Source organism: Tamandua tetradactyla, chromosome 12 (assembly GCF_023851605.1).
Source record: "Tamandua tetradactyla isolate mTamTet1 chromosome 12, mTamTet1.pri, whole genome shotgun sequence".
NCBI lineage: Eukaryota > Metazoa > Chordata > Mammalia > Pilosa > Myrmecophagidae > Tamandua > Tamandua tetradactyla.
Genome location: NC_135338.1, coordinates 4,795,033 through 4,810,357, shown reverse-complemented (window position 1 = coordinate 4,810,357; position 15,325 = coordinate 4,795,033). Strand labels below are relative to the sequence as shown.

The 15,325-nt window shown below is 40.9% G+C and overlaps 1 protein-coding gene and 1 long non-coding RNA gene across 5 annotated transcripts in view; one reads left to right on the top strand and one right to left on the bottom strand.

The window, feature by feature from the left end:
- The window catches only part of LOC143651741 (uncharacterized), a 42,347-nt gene extending 37,893 nt beyond the window's left edge, over nt 1–4,454 (bottom strand). For 2 of the 3 annotated variants that reach the window (XR_013160179.1, XR_013160180.1), the window contains exon 1: nt 489–2,109. This is a non-coding gene — a long non-coding RNA (uncharacterized LOC143651741). Of the gene's footprint in view, nt 1–488; nt 2,110–3,744 lie in introns of those variants that run through there. The other variant, XR_013160181.1, reaches the window with a different exon arrangement.
- Nucleotides 1,819–15,325, top strand: part of PPM1A (protein phosphatase, Mg2+/Mn2+ dependent 1A) — a 73,180-nt gene continuing 59,673 nt past the window's right edge. The window contains exon 1 of one of the 2 annotated variants that reach the window (XM_077122467.1): nt 1,819–2,111. In XM_077122467.1, coding sequence (XP_076978582.1) covers nt 1,838–2,111 — 274 coding nt within the window. In that variant the 5' untranslated portion in view covers nt 1,819–1,837. Of the gene's footprint in view, nt 2,112–5,069; nt 5,414–15,325 lie in introns of those variants that run through there. The other variant, XM_077122468.1, reaches the window with a different exon arrangement.

The following is a 15,325-nucleotide window of genomic DNA, read 5'->3' as shown; positions in this document are numbered from 1 at the left end:
TTCGTAATGATCCCCAGGCTGTTTTCCTTCTTCATCTACAAATGTCTCTGGCTGCGTGGGCTCTATAACTTTTTCTAAATGGTTCCCTCTTAAAGGGCTCCAGCAAGTAACCCACCTTGAATGGATGGAGACACATCTCCATGAAAACCATCTAATCAAAAGTTACCACCCATAATTAAGTGGTCACATCTCCATGGAAATAATCAAAAAGCTCCCACCCAGCAATACTGAATGCGGATTAAAAACTTGGCTTTTCTGGGGTCCACAACAAATTCAAATCGGCACAATTACCTTAGTTTTAAAATAAAGCCATTTAATAAAAATTTATAAAATTTAATTTTTAATAATGGCCGTGTTAACAAACTGCCATCAAAATTCCTAAAATTTAAGTTGGCTCTCGTGAGCCAGTACAGGCCAGCTCCAACACACTGCTCTCTCTTAGTTTAGTGCTTTTTCTACTGATTGTCCATACTGCTTTTATTACTCACATGTAAAAAATGCAGTGATGATCTGTAGGGTACAGGAGAAAACCTGGGTGCCAGTCAAATTTTTCCCTTCTGTAAAGGATGGGAACGACAGTCCTTGCCCTATCTACCCACAAGGCTTGGATTTAATTGGTTGGCCTGTGAGAGAGTGCTTTGTAAACTGCCGAGCAGGAAACAGATAAAAATGGCTTATTATGATGATCATTTCATCACTGCTTTTCAGCCAGGCCTCCATTGTTAAGGGTGCAAAATGTGTTGCAGTTTTCAGAGGTATGGTTTAATTTTGGATTTTCCATAATGCCTGGACTGTATATTAAACACTCAGAAAGGATGTACTCAGATGTCCACTCAAAATCTTACTGATCCTTACTTAAGATAACCATATTGGGAGAAAAAAGCTATCTCTTTTTTTTTTTTCAAAGCTTATAGTTTACTTATCATGTCTAAAGGAACCTGTTCTTGGAGGTTGTGGCATGCCTCTCTATTTTCATAATTGAGCAAGAGTCACTTGATTTTTAAACTTGATTCTTTGAAGCCTCTGTGCTTTTTTGCCTGGACCATTTCACCAAGTTGCTTTGTATGGATTGTGTCCCACTGTGCAATGTGTTTTCCTAACTGGAAGTTGGATATCCCAAATATCCTAAGTTGGAACCCCAACTAAACTTTGTCGACTACAAAATTTTTGCCTTGAGTTTGCTGAGTCTCTCTTTGGGCTGTATGGGCAAACTTTTTCTGCCAAGCTCTTTCTCACTTCAGGCCCTTTTCCCATGCCAATCCCTCTGCATGGAAAGCTCTCAATTATTTTCTGGGCTCACCTCTTTTCATCCTTCAACTCAAATGCTACCTCCTTAGAAAGGACTGCCCTGAACACCTGTTACAGGTCACCTCCTTTATCTATTTTTTATTCCCATCACAGCAACTGATCACAATGAGCGATTTCCTTGTCTTTTTTTCTTCTTCTTCTTCATGCATATCTTTCATTATAATGTCAGCTCCTTGGGGACAGGGACCTTGCCCACTGATGTCATTATCTGTCCCCAGTGTCCAGCATAGTGCATGGCACACAGTAACTACCTGTTGAACTGACTTGTCTGACGAGATCCACACCAACGGATGTAGGCACATACATTTATCTTGAGGCAAGAGCCTACCATAAAGACCAGCCAGGACTTTGTGTGTGGCTCTCATAATAGCAACATTTTTCTCTGGGCTCAGGAGAAGGCACAGCGGCAGCAAGGATGGCTGGCTCCTCTCTGCCCCACCCTGACAGAGCTGCCCTAGTGATGTCACACAGGACAGGATTCTCTGTTCCTTTTAATTCTATGACAGCCTCCTAAACAGCTAAATTTTTCATGCCACGATATGCTGGGGAGGGAGGGAGGAAAGAAAACTGGGGTGTGGGGGGTTTACACACCCTAAACCACATTAGTTTTGGGGCACTATTTAAGTGGGTAGTAGAAGCTGCAATGAGGACTAAGCTAAAGAAGAAAGAGAAGAGAAAAATGGGGAAAAGAAGGATAAAGGATATGAAAAAAGAACAGAAGACAGGGAGAAGAACGATAAGGATAAAAGAGAGAACAGGAGGACAAATGAAGAGGATTTTTGAGAAAGGAAAACATGAAACAGGTAGTGAAGGTAGAAGAGGAAGAACTGAACCTCCCTCTTGGCTTTGTAACTTTTGTGTAGTGGCTGGCTTTAGCGTGAATGGAGGGATGGCCCGGGGGAAGGGAGAGTCTCAGGCAGCCCCTCCAGAGGTCATTTAAATTGTTTGAGATTATCCTGAGAGACCTGGGTAAGGCTGTCTCAAGGGTGACTCTCCTGGATGCATTCACAATAGTAAACCTCTTCTTTAAAATAAGACTTATGGAGGAATGGGGGTCTGAGTCTTGCTGGACTATTCAGACTCCCCACCACAGTTCCCTTCCCCACCCCAAACCTTACAACTACTGGCCTAATTGCATGGATTTAAATTCAAGACTTTAAAGCTAATCTTTGATAAAATCTTTGTTAACTGAAATACAAAGAGATTTCCAAAGTTTAATAACATACCCATAGAAATTCCTAAAATACAGTTACGGCAATATATTCCCTGCTGCTGTTCTACAAAACCTACTATGAACGTCTCAGACTTGTGTGGGAGGCCCAAGCTAAGCTTTGTAGCTCAAAAGAGAAGAAAATCTTCAACTCTTTTTTTCCCAATGTTTTTCACTTCATTTAGGTTTCTCCCCTTAGTTTACACTTTAATAACAGGGAAGGGGATATTATAATATCAAGCATATTTCATTAGAAACAGTTAAGATTTGCTCCAAATTTAAAACATTGATCTTACAATCCATGAATTTTCCATTTCTTACCAAAATGTCCATGCAAACTGTGTCCTGAAATAAGAGATTGCAGGAAGTTGTGGATTTATTGGCAGTCTGTGGTACACTGTGCATATTCCTTAAAAATCTATCTTTACGCTCATATTTTACTTCCCCCCCTTTCCTGCTACAATTGGCCCAGATTCTCCTACCAGTGTACAGCAGAGTGAAGAAAGGTGAGGACATCTAAAGGAAGGAAGCAGAAAAATGGACAAAATCTTCAATTTCTCTGTGGTCCCCTGCTGTCATTGATGAGCCAGCTTCTGCCTCGTGAATTAGAAAATCAGTTTTTTTTAACGAGCTCTCCAAATCCTGGTCACCACCTGGGCTCTTCTATTTTGGACCATTAATGAGTCCAGTCGCATGCTAATCATGCTGTTTCGTGTCTGAAGAATTAAGGGTTTCAATAGGTAGAAATTCAAAGATCTTTGATCCAATTTCTTTTCTTGGCAGGTATATGGGGAAGCAATTAAGAATTATGTCCTCAGATGATACTGGGACAAAATTCTTAAGTGAATTTCATTTTTACTTCATATTCCTGGAAATGATCCATTTACATCTTACTCGAAGAAATTCTAATCCCAAAGATGTTGGGTAGAGTGATTTTTGGGTTCCCCAAAGATTTGGTCTGTCACTGACTGGAGCTACTATTTGATCCCGTTGTGAGGTCTCAAAGCGGAGGGCACAGAAGTTCCCCCACAAGTCACGTTGCAAAAAATGAAGACGGCTTTTAGAACTTTAGAGGTACTAAATAATGCTTGCTGAATGAAAGAATAAGTTGCTTTTGATCTAAGAGTTGGGGCAACAAAGTGATTACAGGATATACAAAGTGGCTGGGTGCAAAATGCTACATTGAACTCCTGAGATAAAATGGAGAGGGCTCATCACAAACTTACCTTGGCTAGGCTCAATTTGGCTAGTGTTTTCAGGTATTCTTTTATACGTCTTTCCCTTCAGCAATAACGCACTCAGGTTTTCTTTGTATGTGTCAGGACATCTTCTAAATTTTTCAGGAATCTTTTCTTTTAGCTTGTTTCTGAGAATGTGGTGTAGGTCAAATCCACGAACAGGTTAAGCCTCTAACGAGAAGGAAAGGCCCCCCAACCAATGGGAACGCGAGTTGGTGATGTACTGCTCCCTAGTTCTGATTCATTGGTCGCCTAGGGTTTGTCATTCTATCCCCGGCGTCTGCAAGCGGCGTGGGTCGGGTTTTCCCTAGGCTAGCTAGCTAAACTGGATTTTGGCCGCCTGCACGTGCAACTTCAATTAAGTTGAGCTCATCTCTAACTCTTAATGGAAGCAGCTGCTATGTTTCTGATTATCCTCCAGATTTTTGGAAAAATCCTCTGTTCCCTTAATCTCATTGGAGGTCGTTGGAGGTTCGCTGTGACAAAATCACGTGACCAACATGTGCAAATAAATACCCTGGAATCCCATGAGCTACGGCGGAAAGCCTGCCAGAAACTCGGGGCATGTGCCCCGTGCGTGCATCATGTGCGCTCTGGGTCGGTGGGTGGGTGGGGGCAGGGTACGTGTGTGCCCGCCCTACGGGGCGCAAAGTGCGTGGCCGGAGCCCGTCCGTGGGGCTCCCGGGGACACTCGGGGAAGAGGGTCTGCGGTCGCGGGGCACTGGGAGAGAGGGGGTCGGCCACGCCGCGGGACCGGCCGCGCCTCGGAGCGGCAGCGGCGAGAGGAAAAAGCTCCGGAGCTGACCTCGGCCCTGCGCGGGCAGCACCCTAGCGGGGCCCGCGGAGAGGTGGCGAGTGGGATGGGGATCTGCAGGCAGGTGGACGCGCCCAGCAGCGAGGCGCAGCCGCCCGAGGGGCGAGGGGTAACCTTCCGAGGGCCGGCTGGGGAAAGGCTCTAGAGCCTCCCAGACCCCGAACGGTTGCGCAGTCTTGTTCAGTCTCCGCCGCTGGGGGATCCAGGGCCGGATAATGGTTCGGAGCGGAGATCGGAAGGCTCCCGTCGCCCGGACAGCTAGGCGACGGCGTCGGCGGGAGAAGCTGGGGAGGTCAGTGACGTCACTCGCGGCCGCCCTCAACCGCGCGCCAGCGCTCGCCGCAGTGCCTGCCCCACGACATCCGGGTCTTTTCAGCTGCTCCGCCGCGCCGCAGTTGGAGCGGCGGCGGAGCCGGCAGGGTGGGGCGAGCGCAGGAGTGGAGGAGGGGCGGCGCCGTCGTGAGCGCGCCTGCGCGGGGGCGCGCTAGAGGCAGCGGCGGCGGCGCTGGAGACGGGAGCGCGCGTGGGAGCGAGGGAACAGCGGTCTCCGCGCCGGTCCGGCCCGGAGCCTCGGGAACTCGGGCGGCCGCAGCTCGGGACCCGGTGGTTGGGGAGGGGGGGTGGGGGGGCGCCAGGCAGGTGGGGAGCGAAAGCGATGACTCCTCGGCTCTTCTTCCTCCGGGACCCGTCCTCCGCCTCCCGCTCCAACGCCCGGATGATCTGAGCCGCGAGGGCGCCGAGAGCCGGGGGCCTGGACGCAGCCGGCTCCTCCCCTCCTCCGCCCCCTCCCCGGCCGCCGCCGCCTCGGCCGACCTGGGACCTGCCCGCCCGCGGCTGCTCGGGGTAAGCGCGGCGCTGGGGCCGAGGGCGGGCGGGCGGGCGGCGCGGGCCTGCTCGGCGGCGAAGCCAGGCCTGGGGCCTGTAAACAAGCCGGGCGTCTGCCCGGCCGCTCCGGGGAGGAGACGCGGCGACTCCACCCCCTGGCCCGGCCTCCTCCTCCTCCTCCTCCGAGCCGGGCGGCGGGCGGCGAGGGGTTAACGCGCCTGGAGGGCGGCGGCGGGCGGCGGGGGCGGGGTGGCGGCGGCGCGGCGACGCGCGGAGGGGCCCGGGCGGGGTGCGCGCGGCGGCGGCGGCGCGGGAGGGGTCGGCGGGCCCGGGGGCGGCCGGCGGAACTTTTCCCCGGCGGGGAGGGGGCGCGGCGGGCCCGGGCGCGCGGCCCGGAGAGGGAGCGGGGGAGGCGCCCCCGGGCCGGACCTGCCCTCGAAACACCCGGTTCTGGGGAATGTGCTTCAGGCTTTCGAGGGGTCGGGGTGGGAGGGAGGCCCTGGCGAGGTCGCCGGGGACGCGTCGGGCTCATTCATTATGAAGGTGCCGAACCGGATGCACTGAAGTAGCGAATTACACCGACTTGTCCCTATCCTTTAACCGTGTCTGTTAGGGTAAAAGTTCTCGGCGTCCGAGTTTGGTTGAGGTACGGTTCTGCTCTGCTTGTAGATGTTACATGAACTTGGAGCCTGCTCTTGAAAGACAGCTGGCTGTGGAGCCTTCTCCCGACCGCATTTTAGATGCGTTTTGCAAATTTCATCACCTGAGGTCTTTTCCTTCCCTTCTCCAGCACTTACACGTCCACCGAGGCCATGTCACGTCGGTAGTCCCAGCCGAGGAATCTTCGTGCTGCTCCCCTAAACCCGCAGTTTTCTGCTTATTGGAATAATGAACAGAATGTGTTTTAAGAAGTGATTGGAGATAGGGGAGGCAAAAAAACCTATGTGAGACATTCATTGCTTGGCCAGAATAAGTGATTTTGGGATTATTGAAAAATATGAAATTTTAAAAATTGTGCTGAGGAAATTTAGTTGAGAAAAAATAATTTTTTTCAGACTTGGTACGTTTCGATTTTAAACGCAGGCTTTTTTTTGACATGCAAAGAGCCCTTGAAGAGTCAGGATTTATTAAACAGGGCTCTGCTGAGCGTTAGGGACTGTAGCGCGCTCCCGAATTTAACTGGCAGGGCTTGATTCCCAAGGGAACAACTTCACTTACATACTTTTATCTTTTTACATTTTGGGCCTCTTCCAAAGATTGTATTTCTGTAACTTCTTACTTTATAGGTATGAAAACTGAGACTTCGTAGATAGAGACCCTGTCTTCCCCTCATTATCTAATCTCAGATGTTACACTTATTGATTTAATGGTTCCATTGCCAATAAATAATTTGAACCATAAAGTAGGACTCATTGCCTAATGTAATTCTCCTCTTTTGTTAACTCACATATATTTGATTAAACATTCAATTGTGTAGAGATGCTTGCTTTTAACTACAGGTTTATAGAAATATCACATTACTAAAGCTATATTGAACTGCACATGAAAGTTGCTTAAGGCATTTTTTATGTCATTAAGAATTTTTCATATCAGTGAAGTAATTAATGTGGAGAGGTATATTTAAGATAGTTTGAAGTTAGCTACTTCAGTATAATATTTGTGAACTGGATGGTTGAGTGCTGGAGTCATCAAAATTGCTTTTTATATGAATTGCATCTTTTTATATTTAATATGAAGGGCTGAAGTGATGATCATAATTATAGTATAACCTGTTGAAGGGAATACTACACTGAGAGAAGAATCGTTTAGTCATAGCTGTGCTCCATTCTGTGTCCACAGACAATTGCTTTAACCTTTGCATATCAGTTTCCAAATCAGTAGAGTGAAAAGAGTAGGTTCGAGTTTCAAATGGCCTGTCCACTTGTTGAATTTTTTTAATTCTTTTATCAGCAGTGTGTGCTTATTAAATATACCTTGACAAATGCTTGCTGTATGCCAGGCGCTTAGATGCCTTAGAATATGCCTCAGATTCTAAAGCTGATTTTCTTTCTGGGTTGTGTTCTATTTTTTTTTTTTAATTTAAGAATGTAAGTTGGTATTTGTTCTTTAGGAAAGATATTCCTCTACACAGCCTTTATTATTTATTCTCTTGAGATTGGGAAGTCTAGAGAAACTCTTGGGTGGAAGAAAGGTGGAAATTTCAAGGGAGTGAAAGGATGATTTGAGACTGCAGGTTTGAATAGAGACTCTACCCTCTTGGTAGGTTGATGTGAAGGGTATTAAAAAAAAAACATGAAGGTTTTTCTAACAGGTCAAGATGGGTCTTGCGTATCTCTACTTGTTAAACCTTTGTTTGAAATTTCAGTTTGCTCCCTAATGCCTATTTTTTCCTCCAGGAAATCTATAGCAACATATTTTTGTCACACGGTAATATTTCTAAGCAGTTACTAAAAACCTGTAGTGTTTGAATTTATTCGGATTACACCTACAGTGGTTATAACTGCTAATAGAATATGTAGCTGATTTTGGCTTAACTGTGAATGCATATCTGTTTTATAATTTTAAGCCAGAGACAGACATCTATCCATATGGAGTTTATCTCTGAACTGCTCACCCGTGAGAGCTGTGTTGATTTTTTAAGGTGTAAATCTGTGATCACACCCCCCCAAGTAGTTTAACTCTTACCTAGGCACCTGATTCTGAGTAGTAGTCTTGACTACTTTCCATCCTTAATCAAATCAGAGTAAGAAGACAGCCATGTAAGAAAACTGGCCCAAGCAGAGTCATGTAAGAGTTAAACAAGAAGGTAAAACAAGGTGTGGCCATGTGAAGTACAAGGGTGAAGGCAGTGTGAGACAACTAGGTAAAAGTTGTCTTCTATACCTCGAGTGGTAATTTTATGTTAGAATATGCCTTTTCTTCCATCTCAAATAGCACTGCTGACAGTTGCTTCTTTATTATTTCACTATAAGCCTGGATGTAATTCTCTGAATCTCTACCTGGGATTAACCACCCTTATATGAAACGAGCTAGGGTTAATTTATATCAAGACCAAAAATTGATTTTCTGTCTCTTCATTTCCTCTTCCCTGAGTCTAATGAGCTCCAGATTATACAAGTAACAATTTTATTCCCTCCAGAATGTATTCCTTGGTTTTGACCTTTGTATGTTCTAGCTATCTATGTACTACCTAGATAATCTCTTTACCTGGCTTCTCTTTCCCTGAGGCAGGTAGGAGGACCTAGAGAAAGTGAATTATTGAGAGAGGTGAGCTTCTGTATACTTTTATCTAAAGTGTGATAGACTTTAGCCTTTTTTTTTAAGGTACTAGAAATTAATATGTATCAAAGTAAACTCTGTTGACACTGTTTTAGAAGTTTTTTTTAACATCCCTTGAATAAATATATACTAAAGGAGGGAACTTACAATTCTTAATATGGTTATCTGGAAGCCTTTGACCAAGTTTCTGTAATGTACGTATTTTGGATCTGTATTGAAAGTCATTAGTTTTTGTGGCTGGTATGATTTAAATTAAAGTCTTCTGAGGCTGAACCACGAGACAAAGAAGAAAGTGAATAATAAAAGCCATAATTATTGAACATTTATTTTTGTCAGGCTTTAATTTTTCACAACTCTCTAAAGTATATGATGTTATCTTCATTTTACAAATGAAGAAACATAGGTTCAGAGAACCTGAGTAACATACCTGAGATCAGATCTGTGTAGATAAAAATGTGTTTTCAGATTCCTGAGTTGATTTTTTCTGATTAGATGAGCCTTCTTGTTCCTAGCTACCAAAATGTAAAAAGCTGAATGGTAGCACTTCTGAGTCATAGCTTCCTAGAGTTAAAAGAGACCTTAGAAGTTTATATAGCTGTCTTCCAATGCAAGAATCCCTTCTAAAACATCCAGAAAAGATTTAAGAAATAAAGTTCATTTTCTCATTTCCAAAATTTCAGAAACTAAAGAACTTAAGAATTTTAAAGAACTAAAAATTTCGTGTCTTCAGCTATTGTTCAGCTTGAGAAATGGAATCAGTATTAATTTTTGAATGGTTGTTGTCCTTAACGAGCTAGTGAGGGAAATGTTTCTGAGTAGATATTGTCAGTAGAACTACATTAAATGTTCCAGAGAGGAGAAGGTGATAAAACTATACCTTGAAAGTTTGAAGCCCTCCTCCCCCATTTCTTAGCAGGGTGACAGGCAAGCTACAGGATTTCGCTAAGCTTCAGTTTTCTTTATCAGATGGAAATACTTTTCTCATAAGGTTATCTTGAAAATTACATGGGATAATATATGTAAAGCACTTGACATATTTTCTACCATGAAGAAAGTGCCAAATAAATGGTAGCTGCCATTATTATCATTGAGTCCTGAAATCCTCATATTTTTGAGGAATAAAAACTTGATGGACTTGAGAGGACAGTCTTTAGATATAGTGTTAGCAGGGGTCCTGGAAGCCACCCAAGAAGAGAATGAGTTATTAGCCTTTAAAAGGCTGTGAGTATATAGGGCTTGTTTATGTGCTTGCATGAAAATGGTCTGAAAATTAGAGATGATAGAAGAAAAAGAAATGTGAATATTTGGTAAATGAATCTGGAAGAAGCCTTGATTTTGTAGTTAATCAGTAGGTGGGAGTAGATAGTTAAATTGAGCATAAAAAGCCAGTAATAAAGCAAAGGTAAATGTTCAAACTAGAATTATTAGTGAAGAAGGACAAAGGTTGGTATCTTGAAGAGAAGTTACAGTTCATGATTAGAAATGGGCAAAAAGATATTGCTACAGCAAAAGATGCAAGTGAGAGTAAGGAAACAAAATTACTCTGATTAACTCATTCCTTCCTGTAAAAAACAAAACAGAGAGACTCTTCATAAAAGGCATTAAGGCTTTATATGTGGGTCCTGGGTTATTTAAGATTAAAAAATTGTCTTGGAACCGTTCAGGTCTTATTAACTCATACACAAACCATGGTATTAGCATTTTGACTAGTCTCTTTCCTGCTAGCATCTTGTACAGCATCTCCCTCCCACATTCTATAAAGCATCACAAAATTCTTCCTAAAATACTGTTTTCATTGTATTTCTCTGCTCAATATACTTCAATGATTCCCCTTTGCCTCTAGAATAAAATTCAGAATTCTTGATTTGGCTTTTGACATTTTCCATGATAGGGACTGCTCTCTTGCAACCAAACTGGCACACTTGCCATTTCTGGAACACACTGTACTTTTCTCTCCCTGGATCTTTGCTCATGCTAATTCACAATCTGGAATTCTTGTCTTACCTTTTCCAGCTTATGTTTTCTCTTTTATCAAAGCTCATTTCTAATATTCCTTCCTCCACAAAGACTTCCCTGACTGCTGAAGTATTTAATCTCTCCGTTTTATGAACTTCTGTAGCAGTTTATGTGTATTATTTGTTTGACTTTAATCATGATTCTGGATATTTGTATCATAATTATAATTGTGTAATTTGATTAATTATAAATTTTGGAGGGGAAAATACAGTAACTTTTTATTATACACAAAGCCTGGAGTAGTACCTTGTGGATAATGGACATTCAGATATTTGGTATTAGGTAAAATCTGCTTGGGAATGGGAGTGATTGCTGTAGGAGATGGTGGAAATAGTTATGAGCTTTCTAGTAGCAGACATTTCTGACTGTCTTCTTGTATGCTATTTTAGCTGAACCTAGATATTTAAGTGTTAAAATTATATAAATTTGAGGTGTGGCAAAGTGCTTATGTTGATATAAAAAAACAGGTTGATTGATTCTGGACCTTACAGTTTCATTTTGACCTGTGTTTTGATTTTGAGGGTTAACAGGATATTCATAATCATGTCTATCTTCTAAAGCATTACATTTGCAAATATTAGGAACTAGACATCCTTCCAATCAGGAGGATTTGTGGAAACACAGGAATTAGTGTATTAAAGAAGAGAGATAAATATCAATTGATTTAATTTGAAACAAGCAAATCTCTAATATATGAATAGTCTATGTTCACATAAAACTGGAAGCTAAATTTTAAGCCTTATCAAAATATTAAGCTTTCTCCAATATTTAGAAAATACATAGTAAAATTTCCATTATTGGATTTTTGGGGGGGTGGGGTTGGGGAGGGGTGCATGGACCGGGAATCGAACCTGGGCCTCCCTCATGGAAGACGAACATTCTACCACTGAACCACTCCATTATTGGATTTTTAAGTGGGTAATTTCATATAGGCGATCCATTTATTGGAGTACAATGCTAATGAGACAAGACTCATGAATTTGATTCTTTGTGTGCCTCTTATGTTTTTTTTTTTATGTCCAGCCCCCTTGACATAAGCTAGTAACAATGATAGCTAACATTATTGAGCAGTTATGTGCCAGGCACTACCATAAGAAATTTCCAAATATTATCTCGTTAAATCCTCACAATACCCATGTGAGATACATCCTATTTTTACCTGTATCTTAACAGATAAAGAAATTGAGGCAGAGGTTAAATTACTTGCCCACGATTTCACTGCTAGTTATGGAAGCCAAATACATGTCCTTGGACTTTTCAAAATGATTATATATGTGGGTCACTGCAGTTTTATTGATGCTGCTGAAATAAAGTCTCTGGGGGAGTTGTGATGAGTCAGAAAATCTTTGTTTATGAACGATATGAATACAGTGCCATTGTACCTGGAGAGGAAATCTTGTGAGTGAGTTGCTATCTGAAGAGAAAGTGTACACTAAATTTGAAAAGTACACTATCATATTCATGTCAGCTCTTTTCACCAAGAAAAGCAATGAAATTTTTTAATATAAAAAAGCATAAAAGGTGTGGCTATGATGTTACTAATTCCACGTTATACATAGTTTTGTCTTATGACCTGTTTGCTCACGACTTTGCAACCCACTGACATAAATTATTTCACTAGTCCTTTATTCCAGTAAGATTTTTAATGAGGTCAAGAAAAGGCTTAAGCATGAGCTACCTAAATTGGACTTAATAATGGAGATTATACTGTAAGTGGAGCATTTCAATGCTAAAATTTAATGAAAATAAATTCCTTGAGAGCAGGGACTTTGTTTCATTCATTTAAAATAGGTACTTCGTAGATGACTATTAAATCTTTATAGTCTCCCTACTCATTTACTGATGAACACATGACAGAAAAATTTAATGTGAGCCAAGAAAACAGCGGATTATGAGAGGGCAAAGGTCATTTATAATCCAATTTAAATTTAGTCTGGTGATTTGTATTCATCTGCAATATTCCCATCTGAGGCAGGATGTAGATGAACAGATGAACAGGTTTTGCGTTTTTTTGTTTTTTGCTTTTTTATCGTGCTATGTCACTTAATTATTTTATTTAAAGAATATGTTATTGAAGGACTATCTGTTGTATTAAATGTTTCAATGAATAAGAACATGATTCATCACCCCCTTTGAATGTCTTGGCTTCTGAGCACAGCTTCCTGTATTTAGCATGAGTGGTAAAAAATTGCTTCAAATTTGGTTTTAGACCTATAGAAGGTACAGCTTGCTTACTTTTGTCACTAAACTTCAGAAATGAAAATGTTAATGATGAAAGAAGTGAGAATTGGCTGTGTATTTTTTTTTAATTTTGTTTTGCAAATCTCAAACTTTTATCAAGTTTTAGAAAAATTTTTTTTTCAGTTATGCCATCATGCTTCAGAATGTCAATAGATAATAGCAAATAAAATGTTGACTTTTTATAAAGTAATTGAACATTATAATCGCTGAGAAATCAGTAAGGCTATTTTGGATGTCAAGGGGTTAGTCTTAGAAGTAGTAGCTTTTGTTCTGTGGTCCACCTCCACCTAACTCTGTATTATTCCGTATCTATCGTCTTTGTTTTCTCATGTCTACATAAATGCTTTTTGATACTTCAACAACTGTTCAGCCATCTAGCATGGTCTTGTACTGGTTTGCTACAGTCAATAGCTTAAGGAGTTCCTTATGTGCAAATGCTTTTATTCATGTTTTGACAGTAGAAGTCCAAGATTAAGTTAGACATTTTTGTCTAAAAAGCACTGAAAATGGATTTACTGCCTCCCAGAAATTATTCCTCTTTTGTATCTAAATTACCTTATATTTTGCTTTTCATATAGAAAGCAGTTTAAAAAATTTTACGTATCTGTAAACGTTAAATGAATGAGCAGATGAATAAATGAATAGCTCTAACCTAGTTATAGCTACTTTTTTTTTAAGAAAGAAAGAAATATTAATGTTTTTGATTGCTGATGACATGATTTTCTATGTATAAAATCCCAAGGAATCTACAAAAATATCTCCTGAACTAATAAATGAATTTAGCACAGGCAGAGGATATAAGGTCAACACACCAAAATTAATCATAGTTCCAAAACTCACAATAAACAATTTGAAAACAAAAGTTTAAAAAAAAAGGCCATTTACAATAAAAAAAGAGAATACTTAGGTATAAATGTAACAAAACCTGTGCAAGATCTCTATGCTGACAACTACAAAACACTGATGAAAGAGATCAAAGAAGACCTAAATAAATGGAGAGGCACATTGTACCCATGGGTTAGAAGACTCATCATAATTAAAAATGTCAATTCTCCCAAACTAATCCACAGATTCAATGCGATTCCAGTCAAAAATCCCAGCAGGATTTCTCTAGATATAGACAGACTGTTTCTAGAATTTATTTGGAAAGGCGAAGAGACCAGAATAACCAAACAATTTTGAGAAAGAAGAATAAAGAGGAGGAATCAGTCTATCTGGTCTCAAGGCTTACTATAAAGCAACAGTAACCAAGAGAGTGTGATACTGGCACAGAGACAGATACATAGGTCAATGGTTCAGCATGGAATGTCCAGAAATTGATTCACATAAATGTGGCCAATTGATTGTTGACAAAGGTACAAAGGCAATTCAGTGGAGAAAGGATAGGCTTCTTAAAATATGGTGTTAGAACAACTGGACATCCATATGCAAAAAGATTCCACAGAACAAAGCAAAAACAAAACAAAAGACCTTACACAAAAATTAACTCAAAAGTAGATCATGGGTATAAAAAAAAAACTATCACACTCTTAGAAGAAAACATAGGAGAAATGTTCATGTTCTGGGGTTAGGGAAACGGGTCTTAAAACAACACCAAATGCATAACCCACAAAAGAAAAAAAATTGATGAACTGGACTTAAACAAAAGCAAAAACTAATTTTAAAAAGTTTGTTTTGTGAAAGACTGTTAAGAGAATGAAAAGCACAGACTTGGAGAAAATTGCAAATCATAAATTCAACAAAGGCCTTAGATACATTAGAAAAATCTCCCAAAATTCAATACTATGAAAACAAACAAACAACTAAAAATAGGCAAAATATATAGTAATAATTTAATTCTTATGATCCTTAAAACAAAGGATACTGGATGAGCAATGCCTTTTGTTTATTCCCAATGCCTTTTTTTTTTTGATATGCTGTATGGCGGGGTCACATTTTATTCTTCTTCCATGTGAGTATCCGTTATTGCAGCATCATTTGTTGAATTTTTGTTATTGCTGTTGTTGGTTTTGTTTGTTTGTTTTGGGAAGTGCATGGGCCGGGAATCCAACCCGGGTCTCTGGCATGGCAGGGGAGAATTCTACCACTGAACTATCCTCGCATCTCTCCAATGCCTTTTTTTTTTCTTACTACTGTTTTTAATTGTTGTTGCTTTGCTGCCTGCTTTAAGCTAAAGGTATAGCTACATTTAAAAAAAAATTTCCTCCAGTATATCATATTTGACGTTACTGAATAGTGGAAAGTGTGTATCTAATGATGTTGAAAAACTATTTAAAGTTATTAATGACCAGTGATTGAAAATCAGGTTTTTGATTGGAAAGCCAGATTGCTGCAGATTTGCTTTAGGGTCCGGTATTTTCTCATTTGAAATCAATTAGAAATTTCTGAAAAGAT